The 25,708-nt window shown below is 47.4% G+C and overlaps 4 protein-coding genes and 1 long non-coding RNA gene across 9 annotated transcripts in view; 3 read left to right on the top strand and 2 right to left on the bottom strand.

Moving 5' to 3' along the window:
* nherf4b (NHERF family PDZ scaffold protein 4b) overlaps window positions 1–25,708 on the bottom strand; it is a 205,643-nt gene that overhangs the window by 93,388 nt on the left and 86,547 nt on the right. The window lies entirely within an intron of this gene.
* spns3 (SPNS lysolipid transporter 3, sphingosine-1-phosphate (putative)) lies at window positions 249–7,720 on the top strand. Of its 4 annotated transcripts, none has more exons than XM_060056667.1 (13): window positions 249–454; window positions 2,145–2,388; window positions 2,847–2,912; window positions 3,042–3,178; window positions 4,050–4,201; window positions 4,584–4,650; window positions 5,052–5,194; window positions 5,565–5,717; window positions 6,029–6,218; window positions 6,459–6,524; window positions 6,641–6,739; window positions 7,094–7,265; window positions 7,600–7,720. In XM_060056667.1, the coding sequence occupies exons 2-13, from the start codon at window positions 2,157–2,159 to the stop codon at window positions 7,638–7,640; spliced, it is 1,518 nt and encodes a 505-aa protein (XP_059912650.1). In that variant the 5' UTR covers window positions 249–454; window positions 2,145–2,156; the 3' UTR covers window positions 7,641–7,720. The 4 variants fall into 4 exon arrangements, with proteins under 4 accessions (XP_059912650.1, XP_059912648.1, XP_059912652.1 ...); XM_060056665.1 differs by lacking the exon at window positions 249–454 and adding an exon at window positions 1,556–1,724; XM_060056669.1 differs by lacking the exon at window positions 249–454 and having other exon boundaries at window positions 2,365–2,388; window positions 3,106–3,178.
* Window positions 6,980–8,113, bottom strand: LOC132461527 (uncharacterized). The gene is made up of 2 exons (XR_009526626.1): window positions 8,031–8,113; window positions 6,980–7,269 (listed from the first exon to the last, which is right to left on the bottom strand). It is a non-coding gene; the product is annotated as an uncharacterized LOC132461527 (long non-coding RNA).
* On the top strand, window positions 7,872–11,712 carry LOC132461526 (zinc finger protein 774-like). Of its 2 annotated transcripts, XM_060056671.1 has the most exons (5): window positions 7,872–8,116; window positions 8,235–8,442; window positions 9,186–9,460; window positions 9,637–9,703; window positions 10,090–11,712. In XM_060056671.1, the coding sequence occupies exons 1-5, from the start codon at window positions 8,036–8,038 to the stop codon at window positions 10,902–10,904; spliced, it is 1,446 nt and encodes a 481-aa protein (XP_059912654.1). In that variant the 5' UTR covers window positions 7,872–8,035; the 3' UTR covers window positions 10,905–11,712. The 2 variants fall into 2 exon arrangements, with proteins under 2 accessions (XP_059912654.1, XP_059912653.1); XM_060056670.1 differs by having other exon boundaries at window positions 7,872–8,442.
* Window positions 25,392–25,708, top strand: part of LOC132461524 (sphingosine-1-phosphate transporter SPNS2-like) — a 25,311-nt gene continuing 24,994 nt past the window's right edge. The window contains exon 1 of the mRNA XM_060056664.1: window positions 25,392–25,708. This exon is cut by the window's right edge and continues 143 nt beyond it. Coding sequence (XP_059912647.1) covers window positions 25,620–25,708 — 89 coding nt within the window. The 5' untranslated portion in view covers window positions 25,392–25,619.

Below are 25,708 nucleotides of genomic sequence, written 5' to 3'. Positions count from 1 at the left end.
ATAGAATATAAGACAATAAGAGATTATAAACTCAATGACTCCCCTATGACTACGCCATGGGGAAAAGAGCATTTTAGTTTATATATGCAACCACAAAAAAAAAGAACAGATGCATGTGGCTAAACTACCCCAAATATACATATTTATAAAGTAATCAATTTAATTCAATTGTAAGTCATTAATGAGGAAAACGTTGTCACCCTTTGGCCTGTCATTGTGCGGGCCGGTACAATGTGAGGACCTGTGTGAGAGCATATGACCAGCCCAGCGAGGGGCCGGCTCTCTGTGCTAACCTAATATCCCAGATTCTATTAGCAGGCTGCACATCCCTGCTGTGAATGCTTCCCCACTGCCAGACCTACGACAGGAGCCACCACAGCCACTGGACACATTCAAACATGTTGTAGGACCTTCACTCACTGGACGTAAAGGGATCGGCTTCACTGGACAACACGTATGTATCCCATTTGTTGTTCTGTAAACTTTAAGCTGTAAGAGTTGGATTCTAGTCCGTTGTGTAAGTAAGAGTGTGTATGTGTATCGTGGAAGAACACACACACACACACACACACACACACACACACACACACACACACACACACACCGAGTGCCTGTAGGCATGCTTGTTGTGAAGCCAGCTCAATGGATATCACGTCAGCGAGCCAAGCTTTGGTTCTGCTCTGAGGAGGGATTGTATCTCAATATATAATTGTTGCTTTGTAGCCACTATATCACTACTCTGTCATCTACAATTTAAATATACAACGTTCATTTACTTGTGGTGCATAAGGTAAGAAATGCCAAATACAAAGCAAAAATGTCCTTTATACATTCCTTGTGCGATGTAGCTTTGAAACCGTCACCTTGCTTACTGTGAATATTTGTAGGTTGTGTTTGACTAAAAAGAATGTCAAAATAATTAAATCCATCTGCCAATAGGTCAATTAATTGGCCCGCGTTGATTGAATCACAGGAGGGAGAGCTGAGGTGTGAAAGGTCACCAGGGTTAGAGTGACTGAGCCCTTTGAAACACACAGCCTTTGGGCTTTGAAGCAGGGGATTTGTTATTCTTAATTATTGGAGGACCTCAATTATTTTAATCATATGTTATAGCTGCAGTGGAAAAAGTAGTTTTTTGTTTAAAACTTATTCTTTCAAGTAGGTAGATGCATTGTTATATTAACCTTTTGTTCTTTTTCCCTTTTTCTCTTATAAACCTTATGCAACACAATTACCCAAGTGCTTCTTGGGAAACAGGACAAATCCTGTGCTTATCCATAACTAGATTTAGATGTTGAGATTGTAGCGATGGCCCTGGCGGTCACACTCTACCTTCTCTGGGCTCCTCTATAACTGGGGACGCAGGGTGGTGGGGGTGGAGGTGGAAACCAGTTTAGGGTGTAGGGTTTACAGACAATGGCACATGATGATGGTGCACTCAGAAGGAGTTCTCCTTCTGAGTGGGTCTGGGGACGGCTGGTTTAACCTGCGCACATTGATTGCTGGATGTGCAACAGGTGTGCAGTCTCCCCAAGTCCCAGAGTCCAATCAGGTTGACTCGGGCCAGGTGAGACTGCTTGAACCATCGTCCTCCACACTCACGCCACGGAGATATCTGGCCAAAGTGGATAGCACAGAACCGGGGCAAACATCACTGAATCCACAGGGAAATGTGTATTTCCAGAGGACTGTGAAGTGTTCTTCTAACTGTAATCGTTAGGATGGTGGGTGATTGAACTGATATCCATAGAAGCGTGAAACGCCCGTTACGCTGGGGAGAAAAATAGACCCTTTAATAGAACATGAAAGGAGGCCGCATGCATTCATCTTAACAACACTTTCGCAAACATGTCGTCGCACCACTGGCCTTCATTCCTTTCAGACGGTTATTTTATTTTTGTGTATTATAGTGTTTGTATTATATCCTTTATATTTAATTTGTGTTTCAGAGGTGATTATATTTAGCTCTTTGAATATGTTGACATCCCAATCCCCAGTAGGTCGCTTCAAAGACATCTCCTCATATTTAAAGATGTCTTCTACTGCTCATGGGATGAATAAAATACTTTAAAAAGACAGAATTTGCTGGATTTGGCCTCGGAACTATGACTCACGCACAGCTGTGCTCCACATCTGTTGACCAGAGCGAGTTCAGCATGGAGGCCAGGGGCTCGGGGACACCGGAGGAGGAGGGGGCGTGCCAGAGAGATCGCGTCAGTTGGGCTTCCTCTTCTTCGGGCCGCTACGGCTCCATCGCCGGCGGCCTGGCCACGTCCACGACCCCCCTGGTGGGGGACGCGGCCCTGTCGACCCGGCGGTCCTACCTGGCCGTGGCGGTCCTCTGCTACCTCAATCTGCTCAACTTCATGGACCGCTACACCATCGCAGGTCAGCCCCCCCCCGCTTGGCCACACACACGGTGGGCTGGCACCGTGTTTAGCATACTAGATCAGGGGCGCCCAGACCCTTTCATGCTGCTGTTACCCTCCAACACCACCTACTGGAGGTTCTTTAGCCCAGGGCGGACTCAATGTTCTGGTATTAAAATAAGCAATATATTCTTATTGCCATATGAAAAAGAAAAGTCAGGTGATTCCTTTTTCTTTATGAATATCGTTTTTCATTAGACTTTATTTGATAATGAATATAAACAGTATGAAGACTGAGAACCTGAAGGCTGGATCTCCTTTTCAGACGTCAAACAAACATGGATCTATTGGAACAGACATGGCATGTAGGGATGCGTATGTTTTTCAAATGGTCTACTGGTGCGTAGAGACCCACTGCTGAATGGTGGTGACAGAGTTTGACGTGCTGCTGGCCCCTTTGTTGTTTGTTTTCCAAAGGCGTCCTCCTCAATATCCAGAAGTTCTTTGACATAAACGACAGCACCTCTGGTCTTCTTCAGACAGGTATCCACACACACACACGCACACACACGCACACATATGGTGCTTGTGGTAGGCATCACACATGACATTGTAATCTAAAGAATAAGAGATATATATAAAAAAAGATTGTTAATGTTAATGCGTTCACAGTTTTCATTTTCAGTTTCATACTATTGGCTCCATTGTTTGGTTACCTTGGCGACCGTTACAACAGGAAGTGGATCATGATTGGAGGCCTGAGCGTGTGGCTTGTGATGACTTTATGCGGCTCCTTTGTCAATAAGAAGGTAAGACAGTTTTCCTGTTGTTATCAAACAACCTGTCTGTGGGTCAATAGGCACCTCTCTGTGGGTTAATATGTACCTGTCTGTGGGTCCACATGTACCTCTCTGTGTTCCCACATGTACCTGTCTGTGGGTTGACATGTACCTGTCTGTGGGTCCACCTGTACCTGTCTGTGGGTCCACATGTACCTGTCTGTGGTTCCACATGTACCTGTCTGTGGTTCCACATGTACCTGTCTGTGGGTCCACCTGTACCTGTCTGTGGGTCCACATGTACCTGTCTGTGGGTCCACATGTACCTGTCTGTGTTCCCACATGTACCTGTCTGTGTTCCCACATGTACCTGTCTGTGTTCCCACATGTACCTGTCTGTGGGTCCACATGTACCTGTCTGTGGGTCCACCTGTACCTGTCTGTGGGTCCACATGTACCCGTCTGTGTTCCCACCTGTACCTGTCTGTGGGTCCACCTGTACCTGTCTGTGGGTCCACATGTGCCTGTCTGTGGGTCCACATGTACCTGTCTGTGGATCCACATGTACCTGTCTGTGTTCCCACATGTACCTGTCTGTGGGTCCACATGTGCCTGTCTGTGGGTCCACATGTGCCTGTCTGTGGGTCCACATGTACCTGTCTGTGGGTCCACCTGCACCTGTCTGTGGGTCCACATGTACCTGTCTGTGGGTCCACATGTACCTGTCTGTGGGTCCACATGTACCTGTCTGTGTTCCCACATGTACCTGTCTGTGGGTCCACATGTGCCTGTCTGTGGGTCCACATGTACCTGTCTGTGGGTCCACATGTACCTGTCTGTGGGTCCACATGTGCCTGTCTGTGGGTCCACATGTGCCTGTCTGTGGGCGCTCTCCCCCCAGTGCTTCTGGGTGCTGGTGCTGATGAGGGCCCTGGTTGGGACGGGGGAGGCCAGCTACTCCACCATCGCCCCCACCATCATAGGAGACATGTTCTCCGGGGGTCGCCGAACCATCGCTATCTCCCTCTTCTACGTCGTGCTCCCCGTCGGAAGGTAGCTCTTGTTTTCAATTCATGTGCGTGATATGTGTAGTATATATGATGCATATTATATATCGCATGCAGTGTCGTGCTCTCTCACTGCATACGGTGAGAACGTCCGGTCTGTTTACAGCGAGGGGCCTATTTTAAATCACGTATACAGGGAACACCGCAGCATCGCTGCTCCCTTTTGTAACGAAAGGACCACCAATACTGCAGTGTTCAGAGTTTTGGGGGCAGAATCACGTCGCCTCCCTCCCCCAACTGAATCATGACATATTCTATTTGAACCCTGGCTTACAGTATGCTTGGAGTGTGAGGTACGGAGTCCTATTCTCTGTTCCGAAGAGATGCATCCCAGAATAAGGATCGGGTTCTCTGTTCTCTGTTTCCAGCGGTCTGGGCTACATCATGGGATCCACCATAGCCACCGCCACCGGAGACTGGCGCTGGGCTCTGAGGGTAATGTAGAGACATGACCACAGCAGGCCCACACAAACAGGGTGTAGTGTGTTTGATAAAGTTGCCCTGAGATCCGAGAGAGAAGCAGAAAATAATTGAGTAGGAAAGAGCAGAAGAGACCCAAACACCCAACCACCACCCCTCCTCTCTGCTCCCCCCGACATTGAGTTGTGCTGCATTCAGGCACAGTGTGATCGAGAGGCAAGATGGATTCCCCTAACCAATCAGGGAAGGGATGTCCTGACTGGTCCGAAACGAGCCGGGAGAGGTCTAAAATATAAATGGGCTCACACAGAGGCTGGTTTAGTCTGCCCAAGACAGATATTCTCCCAGCGCATTTCTCTCACTTATAGCTGACACAGGTGGCCATGTCGTTTCATCCAAGTAACCCTTAACCTCAGGTCTGTCCCGTCCTGGGCGCGGTGGGCGTGGTGCTGCTGGTCTTCCTGTGTCCCAACCCCCCCAGAGGAGCGTCTGAGACCCGGGGTCAGGGGGTCGCAGGGCGGAGCTCCTACCTGGAGGACATCAAGTACCTCCTGAAGAAGTACGGCCAGCACGCTATTACTCTCTGATATCGGGGTTTGGCTGAGGGTTAGCATAGTGCTGGGGAACAGAGGAACAATGGACTATCACTCACTGGTTTATTCTTTTATGTGTGTGTGTGTGTGTGTGTGTGTGTGTTTGTGTCCGTCTGTCTGTCTGTCTGTCTGTCTGTCTCTGTCTGTCTGTCTGTCTGTCTGTCTGTCTGTCTGTCTGTCTGTCTGTCTGTCTGTCTGTCTGTCTGTCTGTCTGTCTGTCTGTCTGTCTGTCTGTCTGTCTGTCTGTGTGTGTGTGTGTGTGTGTGTGTGTGTGTGTGTGTGTGCGCGTGTGCGTGTGCGTGCGTGCGTGCGCGTGCGTGTTCCGCATCCCAATAGCAAAAGCTTTGTGTGGTCGTCCCTGGGCATCACGTCCATGTCGTTTGTGACGGGGGCGCTGGCCTTCTGGGCGCCCACCTTCCTCAGCAGAGCCCAGGTGGCCCAGGGGAGCCGGCAGCCCTGCGTGGCGGAGCCGTGTGACACCTCCGACAGGTGAGGCAGACTCCCTTCTGACGTGCCGCTCACGGGCCTCAAACACTGTCTTATAAATGCTAAAGTGGAACCGTTAGAAGAAACCCCTTTTGGCGAAAACGAGTGTGCGACGTGTGTGGGACTAATCGCACGGCCCTGATAGACCTTTTGGACCCGCAGAGAATGCAAATGCCAGACGTATGACGTCGACGGCTCACCTTTTAAAGCCAGTCGAGGCTGCAGACCGTGAACACACGAACGGGGCGGCACTCTGTTTTATTAGAAAATGGCCAAGCGTGACGTTGAGTTTAAACCGTTGCCCCTGGCAACAGCTTCATCTTCGGTGCCGTCACGGTGGCGAGCGGGATCTTCGGCGTGGGCCTGGGCACGCTCCTGACCCGGGGGCTCATCGGCCGCGTGCCCCACGTGGACCCCCTCATCTGCGCCGTGGGCATGCTGGGCTGCATCCCCTGCCTGCTGGCCGCCATCTTCCTGGCCGCCAGAAGCATCCCCGTCACATATGTAAGCCGCCACACGCACACACACACACGCACGCACGCACACACGCACACATACACACACACTCACACATCCAAACACACACACTCACACATCCAAACACAAACACACACACACACACACACAGTGTGTTTTTTTCAAGTTTGTTCCACTAGCTTCCTGCAAACTGATGGTTACCAGTGTGTTACATCAGACATCATTTGAAGCTTCATGCAAGGTGTGTGTGTGTGTGTGTGGTTTCAGGTGTTTGTTTTCCTCGGGGAGACACTGCTGTCACTCAACTGGCCCATCATGGGTGATATAGTGCTGGTGAGTCGGGGGGCCTTGCGGTCGCACATTCAACTGATCCGAGTACAAATGTAATGAAACCCTCGAGGTATCCCCTTCCCCCTCTGAGTGGTTTGTCTGTGTGTCCGTGTGTTCAGTACGTGGTGGTGCCGACACGCCGTGCCACCGCCATAGCGCTGCAGATTATGGTCTGCCATCTCCTGGGCGACGCGGCCAGCCCCTACATCATCGGAGTGGTGAGGAAAACGAGTGAACATGTGGCTTTGTTAAACACCCGATTCGGATTGGTAAATAACGGCATTCGGTGGTCTTTAAAGAATAGCAGACCTCTGCTATGATTAACCCAAGGCAGCTATGGTAGCTGTTTCCAAGGAGATTATTATCGGTTAATCTGTAGAATTTTTGTGGAAGCAATTCAATATCGATAAAATATATATTTGTATATATTCGGTGTCACATTATTGATTTCTTTAGTGAGAAGCCTTGCAATGAGCATTATAATTTACAGCCAGCCGGTCATTACCACAACCCGTCTGAAGGGTGATTCCAGCCCCCTCCTGGGTCACATGACCTCCCCACCCTGTCCCCAGATCTCTGATTCGCTGAGCGCCTACGACCCGGACTCCCCGCAGTGGCGCTTCCACAGCCTGCAGTACAGCTTCCTGCTCTGTCCCGCCGTCGCCGTGCTGGGCGGAGTCTTCTACCTGGTCAACGCCCTGTACATCACACGGGACAAGATGGCCGCCCAGCGCTTCTCCGAAGGTAACTTTATATCAAACCAATAAATACAAAATCAAAAAAAGGACTTTAGTTGACCCTTGTCTTCCATGTGGAATAATATATAACATAAATATAACATATCATAACGTAGGTATATGAAGGGTGTATTCATGTTTTTAGCATGCTGAATTATCCCCACATATCATACTTTGTTCAGGTTGTTATCGTAACAACAGGTTTGTCTGTGCCCTCTCTCCCATTAAACGATAGAACCTACACTGTTTAAATTCTAGGCCTGCATGCAAATGCTAATAAGCTGAAAACTGTCTTCTCGCGTGTGTGTGCGTGCGTGCGCGTGCGTGTGTGTTCCTCCCAGGTGAACAGCCCACTGTGCTTCCAAAGTTGGGTTCACCTTAAACTCGTTGCCAAGGAGCCAACACCGACACATGTTACCGATAATGTTCAGGAATATCATAATAAACAAATTGGAACAATGACTGAGACTGTTTCTCTACAAACCAACCATTGTTGAGCTACATCTACCTTCCACTTGGGGACGCTGTTGCACTGTAGTAAGTATTAATTGTATGAAATGTGGCAAAAAAGATTTTGTGAAAACTACATTACTGTAGTACCTCAGCCTTTCTGCTTCTGCAATGTCAAGTTGTTTATTTTTTTTGTTTATTTTCGAGCTGGTTTGCTAAAGACGCTAATGTAGCTAACAATAAACAACGACTAGCCAATTTCATGACACAATCACAAAGTCGCACGAGAACGCCAAGTGACGTAAAAATGCTCGGAAATGACCGGAAATGACGGCTCGGAAGGCTGGTGTCCGAGTATTCAGGAACACACCATCACAATACACACCCCCAAGTGTCCGTCGGCCCGGTGTACACAACAAAGTAAAATATGTTAATAAACATGTCACCGTGCAACTCCACAATGGAAGATGAGCTTTCGTCCATAATGGACGCACTGGCGAAAGCTGCCGTATCTGAAATTACCAAGCTGTTCTCGGAAGGCTCGGCTACCCTTCGCTTACAAATAACTCGGAGCCTGAAAGAAAAGGAAGCGATGAAGACGAGGATGAAGGTGATGAGGAGGGAGCTGTTTTCTTTGCGGCTTCAAACTAGATCAAATGCATCGCGTGCGGCAAGTCGTTTGGCCCTGGCTCGAGCGAACATCTGCCGGCCACGGACTAAACCACTGGGGATTGGTGAGTTGAGTTCCGATTGTAATAGATGGAAAACAGGAGGGTCCAACGTTCAGGGGGCACTATTTGTTGTTATGTTATACCATGTTGTCATTTTGAATCATGATTCTAAATCAACAATGAATAATGATTTATATCGGAGAAGCAGGCTACCTCAAACAACATGCCTAATATCATTTGCATTCCCCTCATCTTACACCCATAGATTCTAGGCAGCATACATTCTACTTGCGCTAAAAAAAACCTGGTGCTCTTTTGAAAAGCATCATGACCAGAGCCCTGATAAAACACGAGTCAAACTTGGGAGTTGCATTTCAAAGATGCAAACAGTCAAGAGCCCAGAAGGGTTTCAAGACAGATGCCACATGAGATGGTTTATCATTCTCAAACATCAATAAATTCACAACGTAAACATTTTAGCTGATCAGCTTACAGGGAATGACACGTTTTCACTTGTTATTTTCAAAACAGAATAATTGCGCTCGTCTCGCATGTCCTGTTGTGCTTAGATCAGTTTGCACTGGTGTTTGTTCAGTGTCATGGTCACCTGCTTGAGCTTTGAGTCGAGGGAGGAGGGGGCTGGGGGAGATATCCCTCTCCAAAACTCTGAATCTGTGTCTGCAGTACACATTTCAAACCCTCTGTGTCAATGTTACAATACATACACATAGTTTCTTTCACGTAAAATACACACTGTGCAAATAATTTATAGAAACAATCACTGTCATTTCTTTTCCACTCTGCAGAAGACTGCGAGGACTTTGGAGACCGCAGCACACAGCGTGGCGCCATCTCTGAGAGTCTACACGCCCCTGGCTCCTCCCACTTGTCCAGTCACAGCGAGGAGCCGAGGATCCTGGGCATCCATGGAGAAGGGGAGGGCTCACTGGTGGTGGACGGCCATGACGCCCTCTTCACTGCGTCCGAAGTGGAGGCCCTGAGCCCGCTGTCTGCGGACCACAGAGTGGCCAAGAGCCTGGAGCGTGGCGAGCGGTTGGTCTGCCGCGAGGAGCTGACTGTGAGGAGCTCATCTTCTCATTCACCATCCAAAAGAGGGGCTTCCCCTGTTACAACTCCAGCACACAGCAATAGAAAGCACACACCTTTATGATCCAATGCGTCATTAGTGGGGATTGACAACTATTCTGTGCAAATTAAAGAATATGTCTTGTGTGTGTTTCCTTTTTATGTGGAAAGCAGCAGACCCCAGACACCATTTTAATCAAGGATGAAGAGGATATTGGTGGAGCCATGCCCGCTCTAGGTTAGTTATACACATTGCATCTATACAAGCAATCAAGCAAACAACCTGGATCAACTGAGAATGTACTCGATTCTACCTCTGCTAAAAAGCCTACTTATACAGTTTATAGTAGAATGAGTACATCTTCTTCATGGCAGACAGGTGTCAGGAATGCTGAGATCAGCTCTGACCTGGGTTGTCTCTTTATGACCTCCCCACATCCTTAAAAGGGGTAGACGTAGCGATGCCATCACAGCTGATCATCAACAAATAGAAGTTAGAAAGAAAGAATGTCAAAATATAATTCTCCCAATACACAAGGGTTTTCAAAGTACCTCCTGTATCCCTTTGTGCAAATAATGAATAATAAAATTACTTTTTCTCTGTCTTTGTTTTCCTCTCTGCAGAAGACTGCGATGACTTTGAAGACCGCAGCACAAAGCGCGGCGCCACCTCGGATAGTCTGCATGTGGACGCCCCTGGCTCCTCCCACATGTCAAGTCACAGCGAGGAGCTGCGGATCCTGAGCGTCGCTGGAAAAGGGGAGGGCCCACTGGCGGTGGACGGCCATGACACCCTGTTCAGCGCGTCCGATCTTGAGGCCCGAAACTCGCTCCCTGCGGACCACAGCGTGGCCAAGAGCCTGGAGCGCGGCGAGTGGCTCGTCCACCTTGAGGAGCTGACTGAGCATCGGAGCGGCCGCAAGGGCCGGCCCTGTGTCTTGTTTGGCAAGGGTTTTCCCGACAATACCAAGAAGACCATCCCAATGATTACCCACACCGGCGAGAAGCCATACGGGTGCTACCAATGCACGAAGCGCTTCCAAAAGAAAGCCAATCTGAAGGCCCACATGAGGACTCACTCGGGGGAGAAGCCCTACAGCTGTGACCAATGCATGAAGCGCTTCGGACGGAGCTCCCACCTGAAGCGCCACATGAGCACTCACTCCCTACAGGTGAAGTCCTACAGGTGTGACCAATGCATGAAGAGCTTCGGTACCAGCTCTCACCTGAAGGTCCACTTGAGGATTCACTCCGGGGAGAAGCCCTACAGGTGTAACCAATGCATGAAGAGCTTCAGCGTAAGCTCTCAGCTGAAGATCCACATCAGGACTCACTCCGGGGAGAAGCCCTGCGTGTGTCTGCAGTGCAACGCCAGCTTCGGCGACCCTAGCCATTTGGCTAGGCACATGCTCAAGCACAGAGGCAATGAGGTGCTTTGACACGGAGCAAGGGGACGCTTTGATTGACACCTCTATCTTGTATCGGTTGAAATGACTGCTGTATTTTTTTTATTTTTTAACGCTTTCCAACTTTTGATTCGTCTGTGTGATGAAGAATAACTTGATCATGCGAAGCGCATACATTCAGTGGGACAATGAGTGACCATGATTCTTTCACATCGTGGGTTAATACAAATTTTGACTGTATACAAATTTGTGCTCCATAGTCACCATAAGTATTTAGCCAATGGGATGTCCCTGAATGAGCATGTGACATAGAGGCGAGTTCACCAAGCTGCCGAAAGAGCTGTGAACCTATGCAGTCCAGACAGCTGCTATAGTGAGGAACGGACTGCACAAAGCAGACCCTTACTTACGGCTGAAAGGGAAACAACCTTGACCAGGATGCATTAGTTTGGTTCAGAGTGCTATACTCACAAACAGGACAAGAAAATTAGACTCAAGGTGTGAAAAGTGATTTTTTGTCTGCTATGACAAGAACAGTTCAGCCTATATTGGTTGAAAAGTGCAGAAGCATAGACTGGTGAAGTTTGTCAACCAAACAAACACAGAGCGGCAGACACAGCGACTGACATGGCAGCTGTCAATGATGATTCTGAGCTGCAGAATAGAACTTACTATGCCAGGAAAAATACTGATGTGAGTCGAGCCCATACACAGGACAACGTGCCAGTTACTATGCCTGAAGTACACAGCCAGACACAGACACTTCAGCACAAGCGTTACCCTTCAAGAGAGAGGAAGAAACCAGATTACTTGAGTGAATATGTGTCAGGCGATAATGAGAGTGATGATCAAGTACTCACTAAGAGATTATTGTTACAGAGTAGTGACTAACATACACTTACATTCAGAGAAGCTGTAACCTCACATCACTCAAAATAATGGGTTAATGCGATGGATGAGGAGATACAATCATTGAAAGAAAATGAAACATTTACCCTAACACACTTGCCAGAGGACAAGAAAGGAGTGGAGGGTAGATGGGTTTATCCTATTAAAATCAATCCAGATGAATCAGAAAAATGCAAGGCACGCTATGTAGCCAAAAGATACAGTCAGAGGGTTGGTGTGGATTATGAGACTTTCTCCTACTGCTAACCTGAATAGTATCAGAGTCTTGATGCAAAATGCAAGAAAACTTGATCTTACGTCAGATGGATGTCAAGACAGCCTACCTACATGCACCAATATATTTTGACATTTATATGGAACAGCCGGAAGGTTATGAGGTGAAATCTGGCACAGATACAAAGTTGGTATGCAAGCTGAAGAAGTCGCTGTATGGACTAAAACAATCTGGCGGAAATTGGAACAAGGTACTGCACAAGTTTTTCAGTAAAAACAACTTAGTGCAAAATCCAAACACAAATGACAGACGCAGTACCACAGGGTGTTGTGTAAGCTTATCTGAAAATGGACCTTTGATCTCATGGAAAACCAAAATGCAGCCCACTGTGAGGTGGAGTACATGGCGTTAGCGTCTACTACGGAAGAGGTTTTGTACCTAGTTCAGCTGTTAGTGGGCATTTACAGACATCAATACCCAGAGCCTAATGTTTATGAGGATAACCAAGGTACAATAGCGCTAGCAAAAAATCCTGTGAACAGACAGAGGAGTAAGCATGTTGACATAAAATATCGTTTTGTGAGGTGAACTGTGGGTGATGGGAAGATAAGTTTGAAGTTTTGCACAACAAGACAGATTTGATGGTAGCAGATGTGATGACAAAACCTGCAACACAGTTTAAGTTGATTAAGTTTACAAACTAAGTTCATGTTTGGAAACTAACCATGTATGTCAATTAATGCGCATGATGAAGCTATGTCAGGATATTGGGCAATATCCCATGATTGAGATCTCAAACTCGGGATATTGTTTTCATTGCATGATATTAGATCTTGTTTATTTTTGGAGTGTTCACATGTAGTATATATAAAACAATTATTCACCTCAGGCTCCTTGAATAGTGGGGAAGAATAGCCCACTATTCACTTCGCCTTCGGTGAATAATTGTTAAATATATGGCCTCCACAGCACCATAAGTATTGTGTATTCAGCGGCAGCCAATGAAATGTCCCTGAATGAGCAAGTGGCCTAGAGGCAAGTTCAACTACGCACGTGTTTAATAAACTACTCAGTTCCAGTCAAACAGCACTGATGCCCCACTCTATGTTATTTCCTCTGTATATTATTTAAGCCTAGCACTGGGTATGCAAACCAGGACCGTGCAGCAAACCACCTCTGCTAAAAACAAAGGAAACAAAGGTGAGAGGGAGTGACCATCGTGGAGGGTTCAGTCGTTTTTTACACTGTCAAATATGCCCGTCCTATACCCGCCCTTTTCTGGGCATGGTCCGCGCGTTTACACTGCCCACGTAATATACTGGCTTAATTTCGCACCCGAATTTACCCTCTCGAATCCTACACATATTGGGGGTTTCATTTTCATGTAAATGCGATTAGACGCATCCCGGTAAAAGGGGCAGGACTTGGGTAGAGGTGTCGCTGCGTTTTCTCTGCAACAGAGACAACGCAGCGACCGCAACCGTAGTTCGGAGAGACGGTGAAATCCGCGAGCTGCTGACCATCATAGGAGAGAAGGTGATTTAGTCGCATTTAACGAAGGCGGGGGGAAGATGGTGCGATCTACGAGAACGCAGCAGCCGAACTTGTGTGTGGTCACCAAAATAAAGAATATGTTGGCGTTTTTTAACTTGTAAATAGTTAATGTTGTTTGTATGCAAAGTATGCAAATTATTCAGGTCTACTCTCCATGCGTAGCCCCGCCTATTCCAATTAACCAAGAAAGCCGTCTTCTTGACGAAGGCGGAATATACCCCCTCGGTTTTACACCGGCAAGACAGTCAAATAGCAGGGTGTGCCAAGCCGCTGCCGCTGTACCGGCTGGGCAGTGTAAAAATGCCTTTTAGGATGGGCCAGACGAGAGACCAAGTTAAATTGCAATACAAATGTGTGAAGTGGTCTTGACGGCAAGACAGTTTAGGAATCTACACAGCAAAGAAGTCTGTCGATTTGTCTCAGTAGGCGTACCTGACTTTGTGGCTAGAATGTATAGAAATCCCTTTCAATTGGCAACATACAATATACAATTGTATATTGTAACTTGGTACATTTTAACCGCTAACCTTTGATCAAACATTTGACAAATCAACACACTTGTGTCTTCAATAATATAGCCTACAAACCGAGTTTCGATATAATTTATGCATTTTCCGAATCACACTTTTTTGTTCAAAGCATTTTCCTCCGAGCTTACAGTTTTTTCCTATCGTTTTAGGCAATTTACCTAAACCATGTTCACATTCCCTAAACACTTCACACAGTGAGCATACCAGTAGACCATGTGAACCAAACTGTGGTTACTTGCCCCTATGCTAAGATACAAATGCTGGCAATGACGCCTTCTTCCAAATTTCATGGATACCTGCCCCAGTCAATGTTCACTACCGGCAAAACGCTGTGGAACTACAGCATATTTTACCAATGTTTAGACACTCTGTTCAAAACAGTGTACTTTCTGTTCAAAACCTAACTTATCAGTAATTTAGATCACTGTAGATGGAAAGATGCTGCATTTGGACAGACAAATTAAGTTACATGTTTGAATAAGAAAAAATATTTCGTTTATAGTTTATTTATTTTATTTTACAGTAATTTAGATTTTTTTCCCCCTGTGCACCATAGTTCTTGGTGAATTGGCATGGAATTACTTTTTTTTACGTAAAAGCAACACTACATACAATGATCTGTACAAAACACAGAGGATAAGTTTTGCAATGCAAAACACCTGGTGGTCATTTCAGCTAAAGACCTACTCAGCTAAAGACCTGCTCAGGTGTTTTACATGTAATTTGTGCCTCGTTGAAAAAGGGCCTTCTTTGGCATTTGCTTTGGACTTCTTTACGTAGTTGGTATAGGAAAATGGATGCAGCAAGAGCAAGAGGCAGAGGCAGAGGAAGAGAAAGAGGTGAAGGTGGAGGTGAAGGTGGAGGTGAAGGTGGAGTAGGAGGAAGAGGAAGAGGAAGAGGTGGAGGTGGAGGTGAAGGTGGAGTAGGAGGAAGAGGAAGAGGTAGAGGTAGAGGAAGAGGGAGAGGGAGAGGAGCAGCAGCAGCAAGGACAGTTGTATCTGATGAAATCAGAGCAACTGTCATCGACCATGTAATCAATCATGGTCTGTCCATGAGGGAAGCTGGTCTGAGGGTTCAGCTGAACTTGCCAAGATCAACGGTGGCATCAATCGTGAGGGTTTTCACACAAACTAACAGGTACTATACAGTATTTACAGCATTCTGACTGTTGTGTTTGTGATTTGTTTCTGGATCATATATTACGTACTTACTGTATGTAATTTGCATTACAAAAACTGAAAATTGTTATTCTCAGTTTCTCATAAAACACTTACAGTATTTACTGTATTTACAATTACAGTACATTTACCACACTCAATTGTGACATCTTTTGTGGGAGGTAAACCGACATATGAACACTCTTGGATTGTCATACTGTAATATTGCAAACTTTATTACTGTAGTCCAAAGAAGTGTTTGTCTGTGTTTTTTCTCTTTTTTTTCAATGCAACACTACAGGAAATCTATGCCAAACTGGAGGACACAGCAACATTTTATATATGCAATTGGCAATGCTTCAAGATGTTAGTGTTTTTTAGGTCATAGTGTTCTGAGAGGAAACATGTGTTAAGTTATGGCAGCATTGTTTGTGGTGTGGTTGTTGTAGTGCATTTTGCACCAAAGGTTAACAGATATGCAGAGGTGTGTGTCTCTAAAGCCCAGTGTGTTAAGTGATAGGGAAAAGTGACCATAGTATGGGTACATGACCGAAAACGATAGGAAAAAACTGTAATGGTGTGATTCAGGTGCCTCGGACACCAGCCTTCCGAGTTGACGTCATTTTCTGTCTCGGAGCACTTATAGCGTTCCCGTTCGACATTGTGATTGCGTCATGAAATTTGTTGTTGTTTATTGTTAGCTACATTAGCCTCTTTAGCAAACCAGCTCGAAAACAAACAACAGAACTTTACATTGTATTGCACGGCACGCACAGCAAGACAGTGCAATGCATAAATTGGCGACCGGAATAAAGTAGCAATTGGTCAACATTTTTTTTACCAATTTCTTTGCATTGGTTGGTACAAATACAAAGAAAATACATCTCTTCACGGGTGCAGCCAATTTTGTTGATTTTAAATGCTCTTACACACTTGATTGCTACTTTATTCCAGTGCTACGAGACAGGAAATTACGTCACAAGTCGTAAGGCTGGTACACAAGGCATCTAGAGCACACCATAACTCGGTACCTGATGACTGTTCAGGAGTTCTTTGCAAGCCACCTCGTGTTTTGTTGTTACCTTATACTAGTGGTAATAAAGCCTTAATCCTTCAAACCTAGTCCTTCTCGAAGAGTATTAGGTTGTGTGGTTTTATCCTTACGTATCCTGAAACCTGTCCAAATTGGACCAGGTTTTCCACTAGATGGCGCCATTTAGTTTAAAAAGCCTCCGATATCAAAGCATCATGCCTATCTCCGAGGGCCTCGGGTGGAGTGTCTAAAGATGTCTTATCATCTGGGAGGACGAGTGTGGAAATATCGGTTGTTTACTGCTGGGGAAGAACTCTGGAGCAGACGAGAAAGCACCACCATTTCTCACCTGTCAAGGCAAGCTGCACACCACATGCGGTTAATGGTGTTCTCTGGCTTGACCTGAGTTGTACACCAGAGCCAAACAAAGCAATGTTGTGCAGACCAAAGCCCTGGGTTAATTTATTAAGTTGCACTTTGACAAATTCTTTGGAAAAACAAAACAAAAAGTATTTGTTTATGAGTAAGAAGTTAATTTACGTTTTCCATTTGCACATATCCTTCTTTCTGATCAGCTTTCTGTGCGAGGTTAAAATCCTTAAGAAGTAGGCTAGGCCTGGATCAATATCTTCAATCATTTAATGGCCCTTAAATTAGTAGAATAAACCTGTATCAATATATTCACAATTTGGCTAATTTAAGTGAAAAGTAACTGCTCGTTTATCTGTTTAAAACCATATCTCATAATTCACGTATTCATGCAGTGTCCTCTTTGAGTATTAGCACTATTAGCATCGGCCTGTATAGAATTAGCCCTGAAGCGACTCTGCAACTGGACTTCTTCAACCTCAGATGAGTTCATGGAATACGATAGGTTTAGCCTTTGCTCATCTCAAGCTGTTGTCAAGTCTCAGGCTTACAGTCTGACACACGTGTCATGTATTGAGATACCCAAACGTCACAGTGTCAATCACTGTCAAAACGGTCAGAAAAAAAGCAGTTATGGAGAGTCTGGGGCCCCTTGGTTAATCCTCCTATTAGCGCGTCACATATCTCCCTGGAGACGGTTTGACTGCACGGCGCTGGCGGTTTAAACCTCCAGTCAAGGTCACGCACAAGGTCAAGCCAACCCTGGGGTCAAGGCTCATCCAATCAGTGAGGAGAAAAACCTTTGTTGTTTTATTTGTGATGACATTTACCTTTGCATTGACACTTTTATCCAAAGCGATTTACAACACGTACATTTGTCAGAAGAAGGTGAAACAATATGCTGTCGGTACAGTAAGGATGTTCATAGAGCCAAGTGCAAAGCACTAACAATCGCTAGGTTAACCCATTCCCTGTATACAACAGAGATAGCTAGCATAAGATGCTGCACAACTCAGTACTATAACTAAATATTAACTGAATATAAATTAATATTTGTAGTGATATTCACCAAAAAATAAAGTATGGCGCTTCCATTGTATCTGTTCCTTAACCTTCAGGCCCAACGCGGTTAAGGCGTTTCAAGGGGTGGAAGAGAGCGGGTTCCTCCCTTCCCAGAAGCTGCGTCGACGCTCTTGTCATGGCGGAACCGTGACTACGAGGAAATCGCCTCATCGTAGATGAAGCGAGCCCGCCGAGGACAGTAAGTGAAAAGCGTGCGCAAAAAAGGAACAACCACGTATGCCAAAAGGTATGTGCGGAAAAACACTGGCCCTGCGACAGTTTGAACCTGCCATTAAAACACAATAGGTATTGTGAGAACCGTGGTTCGGCCCACTTTATCAGCATACCTCGCCGGCTTCCCCCTGTTGACCCCGGCCTTACAGGAAGCTGCCACAATGCCTAATAAATTGTCTGGGACGATCAATGCTGGAGCTGGGGGGGCCGATAGAGCCAGGGGCCGGTGGGCTGGAGGGGGGGGGGGGGGGGGGGGGGGCTGATGGTGGGAGGTGGTGGCAGAGCAGGGAGCAGTAGCGGATGTGCTGGGTGTTTACTCAGAAACACTGGAACATTCCGACGTGGAGCGTAGGGCCACTCTTTGGACACATCCACGCACACACAGACACACACACACGCACGCACGCACGCACGCACACGCACACGCACACACACAGTAACCACGATAACGACGCCTGCTGTGTAATGTCAGCAGTGGAGGACTTGTGCACGTGTGTGTGTGTGTGTGTCTTTGTGTGTGTGTGTGTGTGTGTGTGTGTGTGTGTTCAGGGGGGGTGTGTAGGGGGTGTGTGTTGCGATGACAGTAGAATGACGCAGAAGTGGGCACGGTGTATCTGTCCCGTATTCGCCCGCACCCCCTCCTACGAGGCCGGCTGGGGGGCATCAAACCACATCTGTGGCCGTGAAGTGGCACACGCCGTCCTTATCAGCCCCCAGCAGGTGGATCGCGTGTGACGTCAAGTGCCCCTCACGCCCGCCCCCACCCTCGCTGTCAGAGGCCCCCGTCAGCCCGGTGACATCATATTCACCAGTGCTTGTGTGATTCTCTGGAATTCAGCAGGCTTCTACCAGAAGAGCCCGGCTGTGTGTGTTTCCCCTGATAGAGGGACAGCTCTGTCCACTCACGGGCTCGACAGTAACGCATAACAAACATGATATGTAATAGGTTGTGACAAGACGCAAACATGTTATGAATGTAACAAACGATGAATACTATTAGTATTCTTTAGAATTGTTACTATTGGATGCAGAACCATGTGTCTTTATTAGAAATTAATATATAGAATAATATATAGAATATCGAAATAATATATAGAATATCGGAAAAAAATGCAGATGAGCAAATATACATTTATTTTGATGAATACATTTGTCGTTAAAGTTTGCGTGGCTAACATTACCAATAGAAATGCAAGTGGATAATCTAGAGTGGTTGGTGAATTGGAACGGTCAGGAAAGCCGTTTATTGTTAGGACTATGACGACATATGACAACACCATTTACGCATACAATCCACATCCGTCAAAATGCATATTTAACATGCACTTCCGTACCAGAGAAAGACCCAAAAAAAAGCATGAATGTAACTAAAAAACCAGCAGAGGCTCTGGTGAAAAGCTGCAGGGCTCCCAGACCCTTTCCCACTGCGCCGTGAGCCTTATTCACGGCCCCATGTGAAATACAGCGGAAGTGTGCAGCCCAGGCTGAGGTTAGGCCCATAATGGCATGTGTGCGCTTTGGGTCCATGTATTTAGCATTCCTGTTTAGGAGGACCGGTGGTCACGGGGACTGTGAGGAGGAGGAGGGGCCGGCGGCTCACAGAGGAAAGCCAGAGTAATTACAAAGATCCATCCCATCTATAAATACAGATCCCTGCCACCGCGCGGACACTTCACTGGGAAAAACATCTCTGTGTCCTCCTGTAGCCGTTTACAGTCCATCCCCGCCCTGACGTCCTTTCACCGAGAACCCCATTACTGTTCCGTGACACACCTTTGATCCAGAGGGACGGTGAGCCACAGATCACTGAGAGCAGGTAGGGTCTCTCAAGTTGGCCTCCAGGGGACACCGAGGACACAAATAGAAGTAGCGAGCCATTTCTCTTCATGTTAACGACACAATGGTGGGGACTCCATGCTATTGCTTTCACCTGCGCTCTAGCGCCCGGGTATTTATGGTTCTCTGTGACGGTGAGGGTTAAAGCACAGGGAGCCCTTGCTCTCTGCTCCCAGACAGATACTCTTGAGACGGATGACCCCACCCAAACGACGGGTCCGGCGTCCTGGGCGTCCTGGGGATGAATAATGAGACAGGTAGATGAAAGAGGTTGTCTGTGGACCCTGAAGCCTATATTTAGTCCCCGCTGACTCCCACAGGCTCTTCCTCCCGCTACCTGCGACAACGTGTGAAAGATCCTCAGAGCGCACCGACCGCACTCTTCAGTCCTCCGGTCTCCATCTCGCCACAGCTCTGGGTCGGCTCGCAACGACGCTCTTATTGGGTAGTTATTTTTCCACGGGTCAGTGAGTTGGTTTAATGCAAAAAAATGATTTACATTTTCTTATCCTCATTATGTATACCTAGCCTGTTTGCATATAGTAGGGCTTTGTTCTGATATATCGGGGCAGTAAAATACAAGGATATCAAAATGAGAGATAAAATATGCAAATATCTTCCCTTACTTAGAGGAGAGAAGAGCCACATGGTGGTGAAATGGGGCTGGTGTGTGCGTGTGTGCTTGTGTGTGTGTGTGTGTGTGTGTGTGTGTGTGTGTGTGTGTGTGTGTGTGTGTGTGTGTGTGTGTGTGTGTGTGTGTAAGCGTGTGTGTGTGTAAGCGTGTAAGGAAGGACACTTCGGTTCTTGGCTTCAGTCAGACAGACTGCTGAGGAGTCAGCTGAGGGGTCAGGGGTCGCGGGTGATCACAGGGAGGAGGTCAGGCTGGCAGAAGGCCCACACTGCTAGCTTGACCGCAGGCCAGACGGCTGCAGCCCCCTGCGACAGCAGACGCATGCCGGCGGCGGACATAGGGGTGGTCTGTCGGCGGAGAACGAGATGATGATGATGATGATGATGATGATGATGATGATGATGATGACGACCAAGACGACGTGCAGAGATAAGCCTTCCTCATCTTGCCATCGCGCTACCTCGGTGGAATAGTATTTTGACAGCAAAAAATGTCCTCTCGTTTGGGGGGGGATGTTTTTAGGTGACGACCCAACTGTAGTAATCACTGCCACCTCCTGCTTCCTATTACGTTTCTCACTCTTCCGTGACCTGTCTGACTGCTTGTACCACTTCCTGTTTTTTTTAATCTTTGCATTTTTGTGCTTTATTATAAAGCATTAGGTGTGTGATAGACAGGACGGTGCGAGAGAGAGAGAGGGCAGGACATGCAGCAAAGGATCACGGGCCGGAATCAAACCCAGGTCGCTGCAATCAGGACTAAGCCTTAATGGTCCACGCTCTGCCCGGTTAGCCACAGGCGCGCCCACAACTCCTCCTCGACCCATCGGTTTTGTCATTGACACAACCAGGAATTGAAAATAGAAAAATGGGTCCGACGTTACGTTTCCCCTTTCCAAGAATAGAGAGCCGTGGCGGAGAGTAAGACCCGTTTGCTCGGGGCTGGATGTGGAAATGGAGGGGTCAGCTCCACGATGCAATCCCTGGTGTCAACCACAAATGAGAGTGCGGCCATAAGAAGGCCCGTAGCGGTCGTATCAGTTCTTAATGTGGAGGTCTTTAGTTAAATCAGCCCCCTTGGCTCTCTGAGATCTAACGGGGCGCCGGGGGGGTTGCGGTCGTGTTCTGCGGCTCAGCTCCTATCTGGTCGCCAGGCCTCATAGCCAAACAGAGCTGAATTGACAGCTTCACTCGCTATCAGTGCGAAAACATGTTTCCCCATAGATAGACTTTTGTCCATGTCAGACGCACAGCCCCAGCCGCGGCCGACAGGAACTTCCATAGCCGGTTTGGTGTGGACTCAGGGACAGACCCGGGGAGGGTCAAGGCACATTCAGATAATCCTTAAGGACCATATAGGAAAACATGTTGACTCAAGGGGACCGAAACGTCTGTTCTCTGGCATAGAAATGATAAATGTACACAGTAGCTTGAGTGAAGCCGTTGGTCTGTGCAGGAACCTCTGTTCAATAGGGCAGGGAAAGTTCATACATGTTGTGTGTGCTGGAGAGGACATCAACATGTGTGTCACACATGTTTCGGAGGCGTCACGTGTCAACGTTTACCAGTCAGTCCCCTGATTGGCTCTCCAGGTTTCATTCACAACTAAATTATTAATCACATGTCATTTAATAATAACGATAAACAGAACATAATAGCGAGGGACTTCACTGACCAACAGCCACACCTGAGTTTGAGATTGTGGACAATGGAGGGATTGGATTGATCCGAAGCCGACCGCATTGACTGTGAATGTTTGTTCAGGGTACAGCCCGCGGAGACGGCGGTCTTATGAAACACACTGGCTCAGCATCGCCTGAGGCTCCGATACGAGTTTCTCCCAAGGAAAGAGAAGGGTTGGGGGTTGGTGGTGGTGGTGGTGGTGGTGGTGGTGGTGGTGTTGGGGGGGCAGGGATGTAAACTTTTGAGGACAGACCCACGTTAGCATGCAGAGGGAGTCCAGCTTATCAGCCCGACAGACGCACTGGGATTCTGCGATTAAGGGGAGGTTATCTCCCATCCTGCACGCAAGCCCCTTGGCCTCCGCCGAGCGCAGACAGGAAGGAAGGCAGGGGTGTGTGTGTGTGTTGTGTGTATGATTGTGTGTGTTTGCATGTTACTGTGTGTCTACATGGGTATGTGTGTGTGTGAATGTTTGTGTACGTGTTGCATGTCTGTGTGCGTGTGTATGCGCGTGTTACTGTTTGCCTACATGTGTGTATGTGTGTGTGTGTGTGTGTACATGTGTGTGCGTGGGTGTGTATGCATGTGTAAGTGTGTGTGTCTACATGTGTGTGCGTGCGTGCGTGTGTGTGCGTTTGTGTGTTCGGCATGTGTGTGTGTGTGTGTGTGACTCCACGGCTCAAAGGCACACAGCAGAGCTATGCCAGCGGGCAGACAGAGACACCCCCTCCACTCCCCCCCCCCCCCAAAAAAACAAAACAAACATGATCCCCAAGACATGACCAGCATCGCAAAAACATCTGAGAGAAAAGAGAGAGGCGGGGAGGTTAGGGGTTTAGAGGGGAGCACCCTGGGTAATAGGGAGAGAGTGAGGGAGCGGACTTCCACTGTCTTAGCACCCCTGATCCTCCACAGAACATCCCAAGGAGGGTTCCCAGCTCTTAACGGCCTGGTTTCCCCTGGTCAGGACTGAGCTGGTTAAGAAAGCAATTCCTTATGCAGACCCACGATCCTGGCATCAGGCAAGAAGACTTACAACCGAGTAATCTAGTCTCCCCTGATGTGTTCAAAGGACTCCTTGAAGACTTAGAACGCTCTATGTTCCTTACTACACTCCGGTTACCAAATATGACATGTTCTTTTGTTGTTGTTTTTGTCCTTTTGGTCAGTTCAGATAGAAACTCACATGTCTGGATAAATAAAGGTTGAAATCCAAAACGTGTATCGTCGAGTTGTTCCGTCTCAATAGTTACGACTCCCTTTACTGATGCGTCGTCACGGTTTCCCATGAGCCTCTCGCCCAAGCACTCTGTTTGCTTTGTTTCAACCCAACTTTGAAAGATATGGATTCCACTCGATGTTACGGGTTACCCATTTGATGTATAGATATGTACCAGAGTACTCCTGTGTGCGATGAAGGAAATACAAGCTTTTATCAGGCTGTTAGGGAAATACACCAAATGAAAAACGAACCCCCGCAACAAGAAGGGGTCTCCACGTGTCACCACCTGGACCTGAGTGAACACAGTTTCGGTTCAGTGAGTGCCGAAGCCTTTTCAGCCCTGCTCCCTGAGATCCACCACAGCATTGCCAAGAGCTGAAGGAGCCAGAGCCAGAGGAACTCCCCAATCGGTGCCTGGATCGAAGAAGCCTGCCTCCTCCTCCTCCTCCTCCCCCCTCTCCAATCTCCAACGCTCCTATCTCTCCTGCACGGCCTTCCAAAGAAGCGTGTTTACCTGATGGATATACGCTTTGAGATAAGAACACCAATGATTTGTTACCAGGTCTTCTGGCGTGGGTGTCTGCTGTCTCGGCTTTGATGTTCCTGCCCGGCGGGGCTGGTAGTTAGGCTGATGGTGTCCAAGCAGAAGACGGACCAGAACACCGTGTGCCACGCAGGCTTTGGACGACCACGGTCGTTAGAGAGAACCAAAAGGCTTATCGACTGTTGGTCCCTTCTCAGCTCCCAACCAAGTTCAACCCTAGTTAGCCGGCTAGCTAGCGCTGTGCTGTCCTGCGCCCCCCCTCCGGCACTGCCTAATGGGTCCTTCTGTATGGCTCCTCAACCCCCAGCAGGGAGTCCCCAAGGGAGTTCCGCCGGCATGGCACTCACCTTCCTCATAGTCTCCTTCCACAATGTCTCGAGGCACCAACATGTCCTCCTCATGCACCGTGGTGACAATACTCTCCATTTTTACATTTAAGTTTCTCTTTAAGATACTCCTGATTAAGTCAGCTGTTCCTAACATGGTCCCAGAGTTTCAGACACAAGGTAGACACACACACACACACATGTACACACACACACACACACACACACACACACACACACACACACACACACACACACACACACACACACACACACACACACACACACACACACATATGCAGCACACAGGCATGGAAACATATACACACATGCAGGTGCAAACAAGTACGTGAACGCATTCAGACACTCCAGCGTGTGTGTGTGTGTGTGTGTGTGTGTGTGTGTGTGTGTGTGTGTGTGTGTGTGTGTGTGTGTATGTGTATCTGTGTGTGTGTCTCTGTGTGAGAAGTACACATCCCTGACCTCTAGAAATGGAATTCCCAGTGTGGAGCCAGCTCTACCTGTGTGCCAGATTGAAGACATGCAGGAGATTTACACCATTAGTTGCCGTGCGTTTGACCTACTTACATGCACACATCCCCAGGAGGCTGTGACTATGGTCCACATAGAGTTGGGCTGGCTATGCCGTTGATTGGCCATTTAATCAGATAGATAGGCCAACAGAAAATGGAAAAATACAGGTAACTAGGTACGTTTTTGTCCGCATAAAAGTATGAAATCAAAAGAGAAAAGGTAGAAAGGAGGAATTGCTCAACAAGTCAGTTGAAAGAACCGAGATGCTAAATGATAATAAATTGTTACGATAATCATAACTATAAAAACATTAAAGTGGCTTGCTTTGCAACCACACAAATTATTATTTGAATTATTATAAATAGTATTTGGCAAGTAGATATTCTAATTACTATTATTTATAGCCTATTGTTAGTAGGCCATTACTATTATTCTGAGCGCAAATAATTATTTCACTCATAGTGAGACTACTTAGCTTATCTCTTGGAGCATCACCATGTGAGAAAAATGCTATCGCAGACAAGACGGCAGAAGTCACCAGCAACATACCTGAGATGTCAACGCACTCAAGTTGCAATTCCCCGCATTCTGTACAGAATCAGGTGCTTCCACCAATCATTGGCTGTTGGCCTTAGGGGCGGAGCCTCGACGGCACGCCCACCACACTAGCACTTCAAGCCTCATAGAAAAATCACTAAGGAGCGCATTGCCCGTCGCTGCACTACTAAAGACATGACCCAAGGAGTGCGTCTCGCGTTGAAACACTCCAGCCAATAATTTCAACGCCACACACCACAAGCACTCCACGTCGGATCTTTTTTCGCTCTTTTTTTCCGCTGTTACACGTTTTATTTTCCCTTCTGCCCCTGTTTGTCTCGTCCTCCTTTGCACTGGATCTTTCGTGCAAGAAGATGTGTGTGGAGAGCGATGGATGCGAGATCGAGGGCTGCAGCAGTTCGGATGAGGTGCAGACGCTCTCCGGCAGCATGAGTCCCGCTCT

This window comes from Gadus macrocephalus, chromosome 7 (genome assembly GCF_031168955.1).
Source record: "Gadus macrocephalus chromosome 7, ASM3116895v1".
Classification (NCBI taxonomy): domain Eukaryota; kingdom Metazoa; phylum Chordata; class Actinopteri; order Gadiformes; family Gadidae; genus Gadus; species Gadus macrocephalus.
The sequence above is the reverse complement of the archived record's forward strand: the minus strand, read 5'-3'. Positions and strand labels throughout refer to the sequence as shown.